Source organism: Siphateles boraxobius, unplaced genomic scaffold, assembly GCF_051911475.1.
Source record: "Siphateles boraxobius isolate OS27281-9 unplaced genomic scaffold, OSU_SipBor_1 26, whole genome shotgun sequence".
Taxonomy (NCBI): Eukaryota; Metazoa; Chordata; class Actinopteri; order Cypriniformes; family Leuciscidae; genus Siphateles; species Siphateles boraxobius.
Window position 1 is genome coordinate 13,476,841 of NW_027508876.1, and position 19,777 is coordinate 13,496,617.

At 43.8% G+C, this 19,777-nt stretch overlaps 1 protein-coding gene across 6 annotated transcripts in view; it reads right to left on the bottom strand.

The window, feature by feature from the left end:
• The window catches only part of dlgap1b (discs, large (Drosophila) homolog-associated protein 1b), a 183,070-nt gene that overhangs the window by 43,844 nt on the left and 119,449 nt on the right, over nt 1–19,777 (bottom strand). For 5 of the 6 annotated variants that reach the window (XM_077244396.1, XM_077244398.1, XM_077244397.1 and 2 more), the window contains exons 4-5: nt 12,224–12,438; nt 2,039–2,219 (exon numbers count right to left, since the gene is read on the bottom strand). In XM_077244396.1, coding sequence (XP_077100511.1) covers nt 2,039–2,219; nt 12,224–12,438 — 396 coding nt within the window. The remainder of the gene's footprint in view (nt 1–2,038; nt 2,220–12,223; nt 12,439–19,777) is intronic. The other variant, XM_077244399.1, reaches the window with a different exon arrangement.

Sequence of the window (19,777 nt, forward strand, 5' to 3'; positions counted from 1 at the left end):
TGAGGTTCAAACAGAATTGGAAGCAGGTTGTTTGGAGCATTCTATGACAGGAGGACTAATATTGAGTTGTGATTGGAGGAAAGGACAGCAGAGTGTTTGTCCTTGGTGAAAGGAAGCCACAGACAGACAGGCAAAAAGGTCTGCTAATCATCTAGTAAGCAATAAACTCCCCAAAAACATCACAGAAAAACACCTACACACAACGCATGTATGTACACAAATACAGCGCAAACACATGTCTGCATGCACACACACACATTCAGTATACACATGAGGCACCAATGAATGATGGGGGGTTTTTTCGAGCTGACTGAGCTTTTTGTCACTGAAATGATTGATATATCCTCAGGGAGCAGAAAAGACACACATCCACATGCACGCCTGAGGGCAGTGTCTTTTTTTCACGGGTGGTAGGAACAGACCTCTAAAAGGTTAGGGCTGTTGTCTGTCTGAGTGAGCTTTCAGGCTCTGAACACTCACCTTAACATTGTATTGGTTGTAAACGCTGCCCGTCACCACTCACCTTATCCCAGGGCTACAGAAGCTAATCTTGAAAACTCACCTTAAAATCCCATGGCAATAGACACTAATTCTGAAAACTCAAATTGAAAATCTCTTAGCTACACATGCTAATAAGGAAGAACACCACTTAAACTTGCTTACAAAGCTTTACTGACACCAACTCATCTTTAAAGTTGCCTTTGAGTATTTAAACTAACAGTGAACATGAGAGCTCAATCTCCACACAATGCTAATATTTTGTTGCTAGTTTATTCTCCTCCAGGTAGCTACAACAGTCCATTCTGATCGAATTGATGCATACTGTACTACATTTCGGTTTGAATTATTTTTCTAGTATGTACTTGGTGGTGAATTTTGTCTCAGTATTGGGACAAAAAATGCCATTGAATCATAAAATTGGGTCTTGACATTGACACCACAAATCCATTTGTTGCATATTGATTAGCTGATAGCAAAATTGCATACTAAGTAGGTACTATATTTGACAAAGAACATTTTTTTAATTGTTAAAAAGGCATGTTCTATATAGTATGAATGTGTGTAGTATGAATGAATTTCGGACATACTACATTCGTTTCATCATACCACATTGTCATGCGGGGTGTCAATTGTCAAATCCTCTCCCGTGGCCTCATGGGATGGTAAACTGTCCATTGGATGCGCACTACAGAATCTCGCTGAAAGTAGTAGGTCATTCGGGTGCATTTTGCCTACTATGCATATTTGAATACAGGGATTGTGTTTGAATATCTCTGTGAGCATGACCAATAGCTCTGACCGATATGGTAATGATTTTGGACTTTTATTGACACCTATTGGTGTGGAGGTAGCATTACACAAAAACACTAGTTTTAGTTACAGATGACATTGTAGAAATACTCTATATGCAGTTAACTAAGATTAATTTACTCATTGAGCATCAACAAGAGGGCAATATAGATGAAGTGCGTAGAATTCAACTGGTCATTTAATCTCTAAATGCCAAAGTTGAACTTTCCTTATGTGACTACCGGTGTTCACGCACACAATCACGTTTGGCTGTGCGCATTCGCTAATGTTTGCATTAAATCTGAAGTATACTTCGGTCTTTAGCCTCATGGTCATCTGAAAAAGTATGCTAATCTGGGCATCTTTAACAAAGTATTCACAACATACTATGATTTTGATGCTCTAATCCTAATCTTCCATACTATATATAGCACTGATAGTATGCGATTTAGGATTCTGAATAATGGATGGATGAAGAAATGATAAAGGATTCCATGAGATAATACATGGATTGAACAAAAATTGATTGCTTGATTGATTGCAAAATTGATTGCTTGCAAAAACATTTTTTTTTCCCTTTCCTGTTTTTCCTCCCCTCTGCAAACCTTGAAGAGGTCACGTTGACGAAGGTTCTGGTTGGAAATCACCTTTAAGATCTAATCCAGGAACCAGTTGCTCTTTCCAACTGGTTTAAGATAAGTATCTTAATGGCGATTTCCACCACAGAACGAGGGGGGCAATGACCAACCTGGCTGATGGTGCTCATGGCCCTCATGTAGCTCTCATTTCGGGAGCGAAATTTGGGCGAGGCCAGCAGACCGGCCGGGTCCAGACTGTCCAAACTTCGGTTGATTGAAACCTCACTCACCGCTCGCAGGTAACTGTGACTCCGGATCTGCAGCTTGGGGGAATGGGAATCCGTACTGATCCTGCAAACAGAAAGAGAGTGTGAACAGGTGTACAAGTATTTAATGAGGGGTTGTGAGATTACTCTAGTAACTCATGTTCCTGTGTTTTCCTCCAACCCAGATCTCATACTCATTAATGCTGACCTAAAAACAACTCTACTTTGTTATGCGTGTATGTGTGTGTTAGTGTATTCTCTGTATATCTGAGACTAATCTAAACATGAACTCCTCACAATAGCATTCGACTGTTTTTGTTCATGTGAGGATGGGGGATCGGGTCCTTGGAATATGAACACAGAAATGCATTAAAACATGAACGCACACAAACACGCATTCTATCCCTCCAGGTCGAGTCAATCTTAATTATGGATGCGGCTCTTAAAATAGTATTCAGTTACAGAAAGTAAAAACACACATTAGTCATTCTTCACTGGAGTGAGGAATGAGGAGAGAGAGAGAGAGAGAGAGAGAGAGAGAGAGAGAGAGTAAAAGAGAAACAAAGAGGAAAGAATGCAGGAAAGGTACAAGAATAGATTTAGAGGAAGAGATGACAGTGGATGAAATCAATTACAGCAGCAAATAATGAAAAAACACAACAAAATAGTAGAAGTTCACTGAAGTGTACGGTGAGGAGGGAAGGATTTTGATATTGTGGAGAGAAATTAAATTAAATTAAATGTGTTCTCATTAAATGCTATAATTTCAGTATTTTTCCTCAGGTTTTTAACATTGTAAGTTTTTTTAATGTAGATTAAATTTATACACATTTAAACTTAAAAATATATTTTTAATAAACTATTATATATTTTATGAACATTATTCAATCCAAAACATTACAGCTAATTTTTGATATAATTAATTATAATAATCTTTTTTAATGTTCGGTTTTAGTTAAAGTTTAGTTTGTTGCATTTTTGCACATCATTTTGTGTCTTGACAAAGATTTGGCTAAAAAAAACATAATCATAAATCGTAGATATGACTCATGGCTTCAATGCAAGTCTGTGGAATTGTTTTGAAGAAATAAAGGAAATATCTGTCTATAATGAGCACATGCCTCAAGGAATTGCATATTCATTATATAACGCAGCATTTTCTTTTCTTGGTGTATACATGCAGCTGTTTTGGTGTATAAACCAATATCCACGTAAGCACACTTTCCATTCACACACAGTAATAGAGAAGTGTGCTTATGTGGATATTGGTTTATAAATCTCCACTTCTTTTATTATGTATTATTTTTCAGTTTCAAGTATGTGTGTGTAAGGGAGCATGTATATTTGTGTTTTAATGTGTGTGTCCATGTTTGAGTTGAAGGCACAATGCTCTGATTATAAATATTCAATGTTGCGGCACTTTCTGTCAAGCAGAAATAGATAAAGAGCCCATCACAGGGTCCCTAAGCGGTGTTCACTGTTCCTACACACTGAGGAGGGAGTATCTGAAGAGATTCAGTTGGAACGCCATCACTTGAGTTATGCACTTTAGGAGTCTAATGACACATAATTGAGTAAATTAAATATATAGTATGAGTTATGTTTCAATATATATAAATGTATACATGTCACAGGTATTCTAAGTTTTTGTGTTCTATTGTGTCTAAGAACTCTCATGTTGACATTATTCATGGACTTTAAGGGTATGTTTACATGAAAACGACATGCTTAAAACAGAGAAGTTTTTCCTTTGAGTTTTCAGCGTACAGACATTGTCAAAACGATCCCCATTCACACGCATCCGCGAAAACGACTACAAACCCTGTATTCAGCTGCCATTGGATGGCGATGAAACACTATAGATTAAACACGTAATATGCATGTGCATAACATCATTGTCTTCAAAGGTTCGCGTTTTTTTTTTTTTTTTTACACGGAGACCGTTTTCAAAAACTTGCACTTAGAAACCCGTTTTCAAAAGTTTGCGTTTTCAGGCACCCTAAACGGCATTGTCGAGTAAACTAACGGCCACAACGCATTAAAAGATTTACGTTTTTTGTTGAAAACGGTGTCGTGTAAACAGCCTCTTAGTTTGCATTCTCAGTCTTCCCGTGTTTTCCTTCTCTTCTTTTAAAAAAAAATTAGGGATGCACCGATACCGATACCAGTATCGGTATCGGGCCCGATACCAAGCTCATGTACTTGTACTCGTACTCGTAAAAATACCCCGATACCAAAGACCGATACCTCACGTATATCCTCAGCTTATATTTCTTAATCCTTATAAACACTCTTCCTGCAGTTATAGTGTTGCTAGATTTAATAGTACACTCTAATATTTCACTTTACACTTTCGGCTGTGATTACATTGTTACTCAGTGTTATTTTAAACATTTGTTCTGTGATTTCTTTGGCACTTTATGACAAATTTGATTGTCTTGTTGTCTGTGATTTCTTTAGCATTTTGACAACTTTGTGACAGGCAGGTAAAATTTACATTCATTAGGTCCTTGGTTTTGCCCTCTGGAGGTTATTGGACTCTGTGAAATTTGGGCTTTGAAAATTTGTGATAAGCACAATAAGAATGAATTATTTTTTTAAGTTTATTTAAGTTGTTGAAAATAAAGATGCTGATATGTTCATTAGTCTCATTGTGTTGTTCTTAGAAAATTGCCACATAAAACGAGAACCCCCCAGTACAACAGGCATCGGTATCGGTATCGGCGAGTACCAGGAAAAAAATATCGGTACTCGTACTCGACCCTTAAAAAGTGGTATCGGTGCATCCCTAAAAAAAATCCATTTGCTTGGTTTCTGATTGTTCCACACCTGTGTCTCATTATGGGAATTGACTTCTGTGTATTTAATTTCTTATGGTCTTTCTACTCATTAGCCCTGATTTGAAATCACCCCTATACCCTCATTCAATATTTCCTACATTACTCTACTAATATAGTCCACTTGAAGGAGTGAATGAAAACGAGGGAGGGAATTCGGACACTGAGTGCGCTGGATTAGTGTGCATTAAGTGTGCATTAAGGGATTGAATGAGTGCACTCGATAATGTCCACTATGTTTTTGGACACTACTACAAATGTTTGTTCCTTCAAATAGTGTCCTATTTAAGGGTATATGGGGTGATTTCTGACACGGACATTGTCAGGTGTGTTAGGCTTATGTTGGTATGTGACTTGTTAATCTGTGTTCTCTTTCATAGGTTCACTTAACGCTGCGGAAAGCGCAGTGGGATATCCTCTGGATGTGCCGATTGCCTGAAGCCCTATAGAATCACGCCAATTCATTGGCTGATGGCGCTCGCGCAAGCTGGCTCCGCCCCGACGCTCTTACGTCGTAGCATGACGAACGCGCGCGCCATCCTCTCCTCAGATTTCTCTGACTTCACGAAGCGGTCACATCTTTCCCTTCGTTCGGTTTTTCTGAGCCTGAATTTCTAATTCGACTACAGCTTTCGTCTCAACACTTCAGCGACTGGCATAAGTGGAACTCTGTTCTCCTTACAGTGAAGTGCCATGGATTATCGACGCTGTTCTCCGCCATGCGTTCGTTTCATTTCGAACGAAGACCCTCACAGTAAGTGTGTTAAATGTATGGGTTTTTCGCATGCGCGTGAGGCTGTATTAGGATTGTCAAAATGTAAATTTTGTGACAATCTCCTTCTCAAAACCCTCCGCTCTAGACTCGCGGTTTTTGAGAAGGAGTCATTCGTTTCCCCCCGTCGCGCTCCCGAGACCGCTGAGGCCTCTCGTGGATCCGCGGCCTGGGGCTCGGATGTTGAGCTCGAGGATATTGAGTACGAGCAGACGGGCCTCGCCCTTTCTCTCCCTCCCTCCCCCGAGCATGCACGTGGCGCGGTTGAATTCGCGCATGATTATTTATGCCCCAGCCCGGGAGCCCGCGAATCGGTTTCTTTCGGTCTGGATGACGTGATTTACACTGCAGCTTCCGACTCCGAGGATTTCGGGCCTGCTTTGACTGATGACGTTATCCCGCCTAGCGGCCAGGACGCGCGGCCTACTCCGGCCTACACTGAGCTTATTGACGTGCTTTCGCGCGCTACAGAGAAGCTCTCTATAGACTGGCCTGTTAAGCCCCGCGAGTCTCAATCGTCCAAACTCGACGAGAGATTCCTTAGTGGCCCTAATTCTAGGCCAGAGCGAAGAAAGCTGCCCTTTTTCAGCGATCTGCATCACGAGATCTCCAGATCCTGGAATTAGCCTTTCTCCGCACGCCTAACTAATGCGGCAGCCGCTGACTTCACCAACCTTGTGGGTTTTGTGGAGCAGGGTTATTCCGTTATTCCAGCGGCCGAGGACACGCTGGCTAACCACCTCGCCCCGTCGTCTGCACCGTCCTGGAAGTCGCGTCCCCTCCTTCCTTCCAAAGCTTTTAGGACTACTTCCTCCCTTATTGGGAAGTCTTACATGGCGGCTGGTCAAGCAGGCATGGCCCTGCATACCATGGCCATCCTTCAAGCCTACCAAGCGGACGTCCTTAAGGACATGGACGAAGGAGAGGGACTGACGCCCGAAGCTGTCAAAGAGCTTCGCAAAGCCACAGATCTGGCCCTAAGAGCCACCAAACACACTGCTCGGGCTGTAGGTCGCTCTATGGCGGGCTCGGTTGCCGCAGAGCGCCACCTCTGGTTGAATCTCACGGAGATCCGAGAAAAGGATAAGAGTTTTCTTCTGGACGCCCCTATCTCCCACTCAGGTCTTTTCGGGGAAGCGGTCAACACGGTGGTTGAGAAGTTCCGTGCCGCTAAGTCTCAGTCGGCTGCGCTCAGGCAGTTTATGCCCAGGAGATCTAGAGAGCCAAGAGACTCCAACCCTCCCCCTTCTCAGACTCGAGAACGCTCTGCTCATAGGGTTGAATTCCCTACTAGAAGGAATGACCCGGCTCATCCCCCACCAACTACGGTCTGGGGAGCCCGAGGTCGTCCGTTTCCCCGCCAGCACCCTCACAAGCGCCTTCAGCTGAAGCGGTCCAACAAATCGGCCGCTCCAGCCTCCTCGAGCCGTTCCTGACCCGCAGGTCAGAAGGAGGAGAGCCGCACCAGATCTACGAGGTTGGGACAGACCGCGCAAGCGTTTCTGCCCTCCTCCAACCGGCTCTCCTCCTCCAACCCTGTCACCTTCGCCACCAAGTGTGTTTCGAAGTGCAGGTCCTGTTTCACTCTCTTCACCCAGTCCGGAGCAGGAGGAAGGAGACGCGTCTTGCTTTCTCCCCTCGCTCCCGGCGCACGTTATACCCGCCAATCGCTTCCTCGGAGGCACAGTTCGTTTTCCTCTGAAGCAGGCGGACCCAGTTACTTCTATCCAGGTGGTGGTACCCCCCAGTACGTGTCAGGACGCCAAGCGCTCTCCTCCACGGTCAACCACGCCTCCCCATGGACAGCGCGACACCCTATCTCAGGTATGTCCCCTGCACTGCAACACTCCTCTCCCTCTATCACATTTCGTTCAAGAATGGGAGCGTTTACCGGGGGTATCGCCTTGGATCCTTCGCACAGTTCGGCTCGGCTACACGCTTCAGTTTTGTCGCAACCCCCCCTGCTTCAACGGGGTCTTTCCTACTGTAGTCGACAGCGCCGCTCAGGCTTCTGTACTACAGCAGGAGATTTCATCCCTTCTGCTGAAGGGGGCGATAGAAGAGATTCCTTCGGGGGAAGTCGAACAGGGCTTCTACAGCCGTTACTTCCTGGTCCCGAAGAAGGGAGGCGGCCTGCGGCCGATACTAGATCTTCGCCGGTTGAACTTCTCTCTTTACAAAGGGAAATTCAAAATGTTGATGTTGAAGGCCATCATATCTCATATCCGGCTGGGGCACTGGTTCGTGACAGTAGACCTCAAGGATGCTTATTTCCACATCCAGGTCGTACGGCGACACAGGAAGTTTCTCAGGTTCGCCTTTGGAGAGAAAGCGTACCAGTACAGGGTCCTCCCCTTTGGCCTCGCTCTAGCGCCAAGGACGTTCACAAAGTGTATGGATGCTGCTCTGGCCCCGTTGCGGCTCCAGGGTATCCATATACTAAACTACCTGGACGATTGGCTCCTTTTAGCCCACTCCAGAGAGTTGGTGACCCACCACAGGGACATTGTCCTCCCTCATATTCAGTCTCTCGGTTTGAGGTTGAATACGGAGAAGAGCGTTCTTACTCCAGCTCAGAGCACGGTTTTCTTGGGGGTACACATGGACTCCGTTCTTATGCAGGCCCGTTTGGCTCCTGCACGGATTTCCAGTCTGGAGACATGTCTATCCCGCTTTGCGCTAGGCCAGCATGTTTCCGTGAGCACCTGCCGCAGACTTCTGGGCCTTATGGCCGCGGCCTCCCCTGTGCTACCTCTAGGGCTACTCCACATGAGACCTTTTCTGTGGTGGATGAAGCTCTCAGGGGCTCGGCCCACGGGGCCAGCCCTTCGCCTATTGAAGGTGTCGCGCAGTTGCTTTTGCGCCCTGTCAATCTGGCGGGACCCCCTCTTCCTTCAGAAAGGAGTCGGTATGGGTGCGGTATTCCGTCGTCAAATGGTTACGACGGATGCCTCTCTGACCGGCTGGGGAGGGGTTTTCGAGGGCAGGCCAGCGTGTGGGGTTTGGACTGGCGAGACCCTCTCGTGGCACATAAACAGCTTGGAGCTGAGGGCTGTCTTCCTGGCTCTTTGCCACTTTCTCCCTTTCCTCGAAGGGCACCATGTCATTGTCAGAACGGACAATATGGCAGTAGTGTCCCATGTAAACAGACAGGGGGGTTCACGTTCGCGCACCCTAGACAGGCATGCGCGTCACCTTCTTCTGTGGTCCCAGGACAAGTTCCTCTCTCTGAGAGCAGTTCATGTCCCAGGGATTCTGAACCTCGCAGCAGATTTCCTGTCGAGGCAGAAGCTCAGGTCTGGGGAATGGATGTTGAACCGCCAGACGGTGGCCCTGATCTGGGAGAGGTTCGGAAAAGCGGAAGTGGACCTCTTTGCATCTCAGGAGTCGTCCCAATGCCCGCTTTGGTTCTCCCTGAGCCCTCCAGCTCCATTGGGGATAGATGCATTCCCCACCCTTGGCCGATGCAGAAACTCTATGCCTTCCCGCCCATCAAGCTGATCCAGGCGGTTCAGTCCAGAGTGAGAGAGAGCGGAGTCCGCCTCCTTCTGGTAGCCCCATTCTGGCCGTCCCAGCCATGGTTTTCGGAGCTGATCCCTCTGTTGGTATCCTCCCCCTGGGAGATCCCGGTCAGGGAGGACCTGCTTTCCCAGCTTCAGGGCAGGATATGGCATCCTCGCCCCGACATTTGGAAGCTGTACGTTTGGCCTATCAGAGGCCGTTAACTTTAAGCTTTGATCTCCCAACCGACGTTCAGGAGACCATTGCGAGTGCTAGAGCCCCTTCTACGAGGAGGCTGTATTCCTCCAAGTGGAGGGTATTCGAGGCATGGTGCTTAGCACATGATAGGGACCCAGTTGGCTGCCCAGTAGGCTCAGTGCTGGAATTCCTGCAGGAAAAGTTTGCTTCCGGAGCGGCTGCTACCACTCTCAGAGTATATGTCGCAGCTATTGCCGCTCATAGAGAATCAGATGAGATTCCCTTGGGGAAACTGAAGTTAGTTTCGACCTTCATGCGTGGGGTTAGGCGCCTGAAACCGGCTCGCCCCCCTGGTGTTCCCTCGTGGGACCTGTCAGTCGTCCTGGAGGGTTTCGAGCCCTTGGAGTCAGCCCCTGAGCGGATTCTGACTCTTAAGGTTGCTCTTTTGTTGGCTTTATCTTCACTAAAGCGGATGGGGGATTTGCAGGCTCTCTCTATTAGTGAGTCATGCTTGGACTTCGCTCCTGGCCTGGTTAGGGTTACCTTGAGGCCAAGGTCGGGGTATGTACCCAAGGTTCTTTCCACGGCGTTCCGCTCTCAGGTTGTTAACCTTAACGCTTTCCACCCTCCTCCTTTTGCCTCTGAGGAAGAAAGGAAACTTAACCTGCTCTGCCCGGTCCGTTCTTTGAAGTTGTATGTAGATCGCTCAGGCGGTTGGAGGAAATCTAACCAGCTCTTGGTGTGTTTTGGTGCTGGCCGCCGCGGGCTTGCGGCATCAAAGCAGAGGATTTCCCACTGGGTAACGGATGCTATTTCGCTGGCTTACAAGGTGCGTGGTTTGCCTTCACCTCTTAGCATCAGAGCACATTCCACCAGAAGTGTGGCTTCCTCTCAAGCTCTTTTTAGAGGGGCCCTCTTGGAAGACATTTGTGTGGCGGCAGGTTGGTCCTCCCCGCACACCTTTGTGAGGTTCTATAATTTAGATCTTGACATGACTCCAGGTTCCCAGGTTCTATCTGCTTGAACCGGTCATGGTTATTATTATTTGGTCTGTTACCAGTTATGGCAGCGCTTAAGCTTGGCGAGTTTGGTATTTCGTTCCCACTGCGCTTTCCGCAGCGTTGAGTGAACCTATGAAAGAGAACGTCTCTGGTTACTTGCGTAACCTATGTTCTCTGAATAGGGAACGAGACGCTGCGTTCGCTGCCAAGCTCCTCGCGCTGCCGACAGTTCTTCTTTTCGGCAGAGAAATCTGAGGAAAGGATGGCGCGCGCGTGTTCGTCATGCTACGACGTAAGAGCGTCGGGGCGGAGCCAGCTTGCGCGAGCGCCATCAGCCAATGAATTGGCGTGATTCTATAGGGCTTCAGGCAATCGGCACATCCAGAGGATATCCCACTGCGCTTTCCGCAGCGTCTCGTTCCCTATTCAGAGAACATAGGTTACGCAAGTAACCAGAGACGTTATTCAATTATCTTCATCTTCCTATTACTCATTAATTGTTGAATCTACATTCTGAACTATTGCCTCATGCTTGCATCTGTAACCACGTCCTAGTATAATTCTACAAAATATTATAGTTTTTTCTGCTCACCAATGCTGCATTTAATTGATCAAAAATACAGTAAAAACAGTCAAATTAAATATTACTACAATGATTATTACAATTACAAATAACTGTTTTGTATTTTAAATTGTTATTTATTCCTGTGATGACAAAGCTGAATTTTCAGCATCATTACCCCAGTCGTCAATGTCACATGATCCTACAGAAATCATTCTAATAGGCTGATTTGCTGCTAGAGAAACATTTCTTATTATTATCAATGTTGAAATTGCTGGTTAATAGTTTTCTGGAAACCATTATACATTTTTTTTCTTTAATGAATGGAAAGATCAAAAGAAAAGCATCTATTTGTATCAATTGACACTTCGTATCAAAGTGTCCTTGCTGAATAAAAGTAGTCATTTCTTAAAAAAAGATTATATATACTTCAATTGTTACACTGATCTGATGAGCATCTGCTGTTGTCACAGTGATAAGGCTCTCATTATACGAATGCTATGTTTGCAAAGTTTACACACAAAAGTGCACATTCACACACACAGAACCAAAAGTGTTGTGTTGATTCTCTTGATAATGCAAATCAATTTGCTCTCATGAAGAAGTCTGTGGGATAAAAGTGACTCACCTCATTGTATATAGGCTAAGTGGGAAATGTTGTCACTGTATAGTAATACACAACTATAATAGCAACATACATGTGAGGTTATAACATAAACAAGATAAACAGAACTCAATATCAGTTCCTACATTTAAAAAAAGTACTATTTACAGATGATATAACGGTGCGCAACTACAAAAATGTCGGTATGAACTTTAAAGGTGCAATACCCTTTGAAATAGCTTTGTTCTGTTGAATTTTTAATAAAGGGGAGAGTGAAAGGATTTCACTGTACTGAGGACATGAAGGGATTTTATATGAAATTGCAGCGAGTGAGTGTATGTGTTTGTGTGTGAACAGAGGTGGGGTTTAAGGACGAGACTACACCCTCTCTAGAGACACATCCCTACAGCACTTAGAGATGTGGAGTGGCTTGAGCGCCTGTAAAATAACATGTTTAAAATGACCCCAGAGAAAATGAAGGTTCATTGAAATTGCAGACGGATTGGCGGGCCCAAGCACATGCACACTTTACGTACACACAGAGGACATGCATTTCTTTTCCCATGTGATTTCATGGCGGCAACATGCACAAGCTAATACTTTTCCAAACTCACTTGAGTGTGGTCATCTCGGTGAGGGAAGGCTGGGTGGCTTTTAGGTAACTGGCTCTCCGGGCCTGGACTTTGGGTGAAGGTTTGGGGCTGCAGTCCGAGTCTCCACTGTCCTCCTCTGCCATAGCCTTGATGTAGCTGCCGCTCCTCATCCTCCTGCACGGGATCTCTTCATCCTGACCCACAGACGAGAAGCCACCCCACTCATCCTGAGGAACCTGCACAGACAGAGAGAAAGTTAGATTCTCATAAACACATGATTTGCCTGTAAAACTTAATAATGACAAGCAATATCACATTTAATAATATATTAGATAATAGAGAATAAATGTGAATTAATATGATCAGTCAAACATTAATGAGAACATTCATTTATAAACAGTTGGTGTTTAAAATGGTGTTTTAATGATTAATATGTTTATATATAGTTACAGTGTTATTTTAGTATTATTTATATGCTACTATAGAATTTTGAATTAGCTTTATTTTTTTATTTTCAGTTTAATTTTTATTTTAGTTTAAATTATAGTCATTTTGTTATGTTCTTTTGTCATTTAAATGTTTTTTTTAAATTTAGCTTTGATTGATTTTATTTTAGTTTTAGTAAGTACTTCAACATAAATTAATTTATTTCAGTTAGTTGCCAAGGGAATATTTCAAATTTATGTTTAGGCAGTTAAGTGGTGGTAGCTTTCATAACTATTTTCATATTTGGTAACTACGCAAATGTCTCACTTATTTGGTATTATCAAATAAATTGCTGTCAAATCGTTTAATAGCGATGAAACAAAACAAAAACAAGTTCTCATTTATATAATATATGTGTATATATATATATATATATATATATATATATATATATATATATATATATATATGTATACACACATATTATAAAAAAACTAAAACTTTAATGTTAGATGCGATTAATCTTGGTTAATCGATTTGACAGCACTAAATAAATTAAAATTAATTAATAATAAATGTTCTTAAAACGCCAAGGTTACGACTGTAACTGTTCCCTGAAGAGGGAACAAAACTCTGCCCTAAACAGAGCGCACTAGTTTCGTAAAAGTCTGAAGTAGTCACTGACAGCCACGTAGGAGATATGGCAAGGTGATGCAGCCTCTCGTTCCCTATTCAGGGAACCGAGGTTACAGTCGTAACCGAGGCGTTTTCTTTCAAGGGAACTCGCGCTGCGTCGATTGACGCTAAGGTAACGTCTATACCAACGCCACCATAGCGGCAAGTGTCTGTCCAGTGTGAAATCGCGAGTAGCAGCACTAGGACAAAGAGCACCTGGGACCCTGGTGTAGAGTCCAAGTTCAAAGAGTAGGACCTTAAAAATATGTGTGGTGAGGACCAACACACCACATCACAAACATCTTGGAGAGCAACTCCTGTTATGAGGCTGCCATACTCCTCGTAGAATGGGAATGGGCAGCCATAGGTGAAGGCTGCCAAACGATTCATAAGCAAGTGAGATAGCCTCAACAACCCACATGCTCATTCTCTGCTGAGATGCAGGGGACCCTTTGTTTGGGGGCCTAAAACATATGAACAACTGTTCAGATTTACACCAAAGGGCAGCCCTGTGGACATAGGCATCTAGCACCCTGACGGGGCATAGCAGATTATTCTTTTCCTGGTCCAAGTTCTGGAAGGGAGGAGGACAAAAGGCCTGCAGCATGATAGATCTGGCCACATTAGTGGGGACCTTAGGAACATAACCTGGTCTAGGATGAAGGAACGCTTTAACCATGCCAGGTGCAAATTCCAAGCACGAGGGTGCAACCAACAGTGCTTGCAAATCTCCAATCCTTTTAAGAGACGTGATAGCGAGGAGGAACAAAGCTTCGGCCATGTTTGTACCATAGCATCCAGTCCGAGAGGAGCTGGATGCGTGAGGGAGAACCAAAGTGAGCAGTGAGACGTCTCTCGAGACGCAAACAGATCCACTTGTGCCAGGTCAAACACACTCCATATCTGCTCCACCACCTCGAGGTGGAGCCTCCATTCCATCCATCTCGACAGGATGTCTGCTCCTATATTCTGGGCCCCAGGGATGTAAGCCGCTGTGGGACCACAGGAGGTTTTGGTGCGCCAGTTTGCAGAGTGGACATGAGCGCAAATCACCCGGCCATTATATAGCCGGCAACCGATGTGTTGTCTGTGCGGACAAGCACATGATGGCCCCTGAGATCTGTGAGGAAATTCTTTAGAGCAAGAAATACAACCAACATCTCCAGATGGTTGATTAGCCATGAGAGATGGTGGTCCTTCCGCAGACCCAGAGTCGAGCGTTCTTCTAAGATCGCTCGGTAACACTTTATTACGATAGTCCACTTTAGACATCCAACTAACTATAGGTAACTTTGCAGCTACATGTAAACTAACTGTCATTAGAGTATAAGTAGAGTGTCTGCTTAATATCTGCTAACACTTTATTTTGTTGGTCCCCCAAAAGATATTCTACTGACTATAAGTAACTTAGCTACTACAAGTCAACTTGTTCTCCTAACCCAAACCCATTACACCTAACCATAACCTACCAGTCTACTGACAGTTTACAACAGTCTACTAAGACTCTAATGACAGTTAGTTGACACGTAGTTGAAAAGTTACTTATAGTTAGTAGAATGTCTAAAGTGACTATCGAAATAAAGTGTAACCGATCGCTCCCCAGCCCGAGAAAGAGGCATCTGTCGTTAGCATCTTGCGACGACAAGAAGCTCTCAACACGGGACCCTGGGACAGGAACCAAGTTACTTCCACATAACAAGGGCACGTAAGCATAGCCGCGTAACCCTGATCAGGCGAAAGGTGTTGCCCCTCGGGGAACACCCTTTGGTCCTGAGCCACCACTGCAGGAATCTCATGTATAACAGTCCAAAAGCTATCACGTTGGACGCTACTGCCATCAGACCCAACAGCCTCTGAAACTGTTTGACTGTTAGTGACAGGCCTAGCTTTTTTCTTTTCACAGCTGAAAAGAAAAGAGTCATCCTTTATAGACTTATGCGTGACGGTGACAGGCATTCCTGCATCAACATTGAGTCCCACACCACGCCTAGAAAAGTGATCCTCTGTAGTGGAGAAAGCACACTCTTTTTGGCGTTTAGCCTTAACCCCAGCTCTTTTATGTGTCCGAGAACAACATTTAGATGCCGAACTGCCAACTGATGCGACTGAGCCAGAATCAACCAATCGTCGATGTAGTTCATAATACGAATAAAAATCGGGCGTCAGGACCTCTTCCCCGCAGCCATCTTAGAGATAATGACGGTCCTCAGATCTGTCTTACCCTTCGAAAACTGCAGGTGAGAGCGCTCTGTTTCTTGGTGGCATGGTATGAAGAGCTGGCTTTTGAAGTTTGGGGCTGCTCCCGCTCAGCAGCCCCGGAGACATGAGAGCGATGGGGGACGAGCTTCTAGAAAGCAGCCACCTGCTTGGCTGCCTCCTGGAACTTCTCGACGACTGATTTTACAGCGTCGCCGAAGAGGCCAGAAGGTGACAGGGGCACATCCATAAGAAAATGATTGTGATTCTTTTTTATATTACTCAGATTGAGCCACAGATGCCTCTCAGTGGCCACCAGGGCTGCCATAGAGCGGCCGATGAATTTAGTCATCTCCTTGGTGGCCCTGAGAGATGGCCCCCATCTCTCCTAACAATGCAGCTTGGTAGGCCTGCAGGAGCGACATTGTGTGAAGGCATGCTGCAGCCTGACAAGTGGCTGAATAAGCTTTACCCAATAGTGATGATGTGGTTCTGACTAGCTTAGTGGGTAATCCCAGGGCCTTTAGGGTAGATGCCACTTCGGGGGAGAGATGGCATCTGTCATCTGTGCAAGTGTCTCTTCCACTTTTGGCATCTCCCTATAACCGTGCTCTTTATAGTTAGATATATAGGAATTATTGGATGTTTGTGCACTATACACTCTATATGAAACTGGTTTCTCCCACAAGGTGTCGAGATCGGGGCAAAACGGTAGGCCCCGGCGTTGAGGTTGTGACCGTGATAGTAGGAAGCGTTTGTCCAGTTTACTTTTGACACGAACGTCCTGTTTATCTGCTGGCCAGTCAATGCTCAGTCTTTCAACCGCTCTTGTCACAACCTCAACCAGCTCTTCAAATGCATGAGACTGAGGTGGCGAATCCTCAGAATCTCTTGCATCGACACTGACAACGTCCAGTTCCTCAGAAGATAGTAAACAGATAGATAGTTGCAGTGTCTGTGCCTCAATTGGGATGGAAGGAAACGCAGCGCGTGGTTCCAAACCTTGAGAGAAGGCACCGGATCTATCAGGTGAAGGCAGAGATAAGGCTGGGCCCGTCTCTAACCCCGCTGATAGATCCATTTGCGAACCCCATGTCTGTGATCGCCGCTGTGCCTCAGCAGTAGCGGGACCAGAGCCATGGAGAACGCGAGCCTGAGCGTCCTCGCTAAAGAACGCCAGGCGGGATCGGAGTGTCCGCATTGGAAGCACATCACAGCACTCACAGCCAGCACCCTCGAGTACTGACTGTGCATGCTCCTCACCCAAACAAGCTACACAAAGAATGTGTGTGTACCCACCCATTAAATAACGCGGGCAGGGGTGCACACACATCCTGAACTGCTGCTCGCTGGCCATGACTTTATATATATATATATATATATATATATATATATATATATATATATATATCAATTATAAATAAAAAACAACACCAAATATGACAAGGACAGTTTAACAATGAATGTTACTGAAGACACAATAGCTAGCGCGGCTCTGTTTTGGGCAGGCTTTATAGTTTCCTGGTTAATGACATCACCCGCCTCTGACGTTCCGTCACACCATTGGACTGATTTTAAATGTGCTTCAAGATGTCATCACGGGAAGCTTTCCCTTAGAGTCAATCGAAGCAGCGCGAGTTCCCCTTGAAAGGGAACAGCTGTTAGTGTAACCAATACTGATTGGTTTATATGCAAGTTATTAAAAATAATCGCATATAAACACTGTAAATAATTTTAACCAAATAAAATTTAAAACTATTTTTTTTGTTTAATTACAGATCACTTTTTCAGTTTCTTCATCATATTTAAATGTATCAAACTAAATAGAAATATCTATATAATCAAATAGAAATATTATACAAAAATATTGTAAAAGTTAAATGGATGGAAACCTGATGAAATGTAACCTAATGATATGTTTCATATTTGTTTATGTGTGTGCAAAATATTAATATTTGTTTACATTTTAGTGTATATGTATTTGTTTAAATATGTTGAAACATATTTATGTTTAAACTATGTAAATATTCTATTAATCTTTTGTCTAATTCTAATAAATAAATACATTTCCCACTGAAGCTACATATGTCCTAAATCTTATACATAAATGCATAATAATTCATTGCAAATTTCCTGATGTGCTGATCAATGTATTAAAAACCCAATATTGACTTCTGCACAACCAACATCATTATCTGAAAACGATCTTGAAAACATTTTACACCCACTTGCACTATTCATGTACGACACACGTAACGTGTGCTTCTTAAACCCTCACCTCAAAAGCCTCTCACCTCTCTGAGATGAATAACAATCATTTCATATTATCCGGCACGGCACGGTTTCTGTTAAAATCTTTTCTGTTAAAATTTTTAGTGGCCAGTGTAGGAGAACTATTTAGCCCGGTTGCAGGCTCACTGCATGATGTGTGTCGCATGCTAACGCAATTCGTTCACACGTTCCCTTCTTTTTCACACGCTCTACTAGGGGGAGAAGCCAACAACCTTTCCTCCGTCACCGAAAACAGAAGAGAAAGGGGCACAAAGAGAGATATTGTTCAGACCAGGGGAAAGGATCCACTCTCTACGGAATGCTACTCTTTTTTTTTTAAAGAGTAGAGGATGGAAATGAGGAAGAGGTGCAGAGAGAGAGAGAGCGGGACAAAAAGGAAACAAAGTACCTGAATGCTTTATGGGCTCTGTCTGCTATGAAGATGATCGTGACCTTAGCATTAAAGTAACCATACCATTACAAGATAGCCATACCGGCAAATAAGATGTCTAAAGTTATCCATGGCAAGTCTGCGCACTTACCGTGAAGCTAACGCTATTAGCAGACAGACTCCCATTACTGCAGATGGGGGCTCAGATATGGGCACTTTGGCAGTTCTCCTTGGAGTTCTGGCTTTTTATTTAGTTCCTCTATCTCTCCGGACTCCTCTATCTGCAACGTCTTCTCTTACTCTTCCTCTCTCATTCTCTCCCTGACTCTCACCCATAACATACTTCACTCTAGCCCTTTATTCATTAATTTGAGTATAATTTCCTGAACTAGCATAGTCACACACTTTCACTTCAAATTAGTTGACTTCAACCATATTTAACTTTCTTCTGTTATCCTCTACCAGTTCTCCATTCTTCATGAACCCTCTTTTCCATTGCTCTCCTCTTTCCCTTTCTGCTTTCTCCATCACTTTCGTTTTCCTGTGACTTAGTTACTGTGTCACATTGGGAACAAATAAGACTGAGAGAGATAGCAGAAGGACAAACACAAAATCCATTTTTTTTCTTAATCTTCACACAAACAGTCGCTGATCTCCAGGGCAGTGGGCGGATTTTTTTTCTCAGTTATCCCTCATTTATTTGTTTGAGATCTCTATATCAAACAGCCTTAGTCCACAACAAAGAAAACAAAGCACAAGCCTTGGTCTCTGAGTTCATTTTAATCTGTTACAGTGCCACTAACACACAACAGGTCAGTCCTGAGCATATGTTAATACATTCAAACACATTGGCGTTAAAAGAGGCCGCTCACACAGGACATTTTGTTGCGTTAAAACCAGCTAGACAAAGGCCTAGTGGAATAAAACAGAATGCAGGTATCTTTAGATACGGAAAAACGCAAAATACACGTGAGACACACTGCAATGGGCAAAGATGCCATCTAGCACACTTTTCATATGAAAATGATTAAAAACAGCATGATCTGTTACAATAGTCAAAGACGACCGTCTAGCATGTTTTCATAAAAAACTATTAGGAATAATCAAGACTTGTCGTGATTGTCCCAGATGTTTCTTTTATTTAGCTCATTTTCATGCAAAAACAGCGAGACTGTGTTATCAATGTGTAATGCAAAACGGAAAAAGTTAGTTCTCATAGACTTCTTCTGATGCTAAATCAACCAAAATGAAGTTCAAATTTGACCTACTAACTATATTTTTGGCCAAAGATTCCATGATATTGAACTTTTTATACATACTCATTGAGTTCTTCTAATATTACAAGAGCCCTTCAGAAGTCCAAATTTTACCTACTGTACATATTTCCGGCCAAGAGTCCTAGAACATTAAACTCTATGCATACTCATAGAAACCATTTGATGTTGTCCATCACAATTGTCAATGACATCCCTCTAGAACTTTTTTAGAAAAAAACTATTAAAAAACAGTGAGCTATTATTGCAGTCTGGCATAGGTCAATTCATAGATTTTCATTGACAAATTTAAAACCCAGCAATATTCATCAAAATGCACACGTTATCAAAGAAAACAATTAC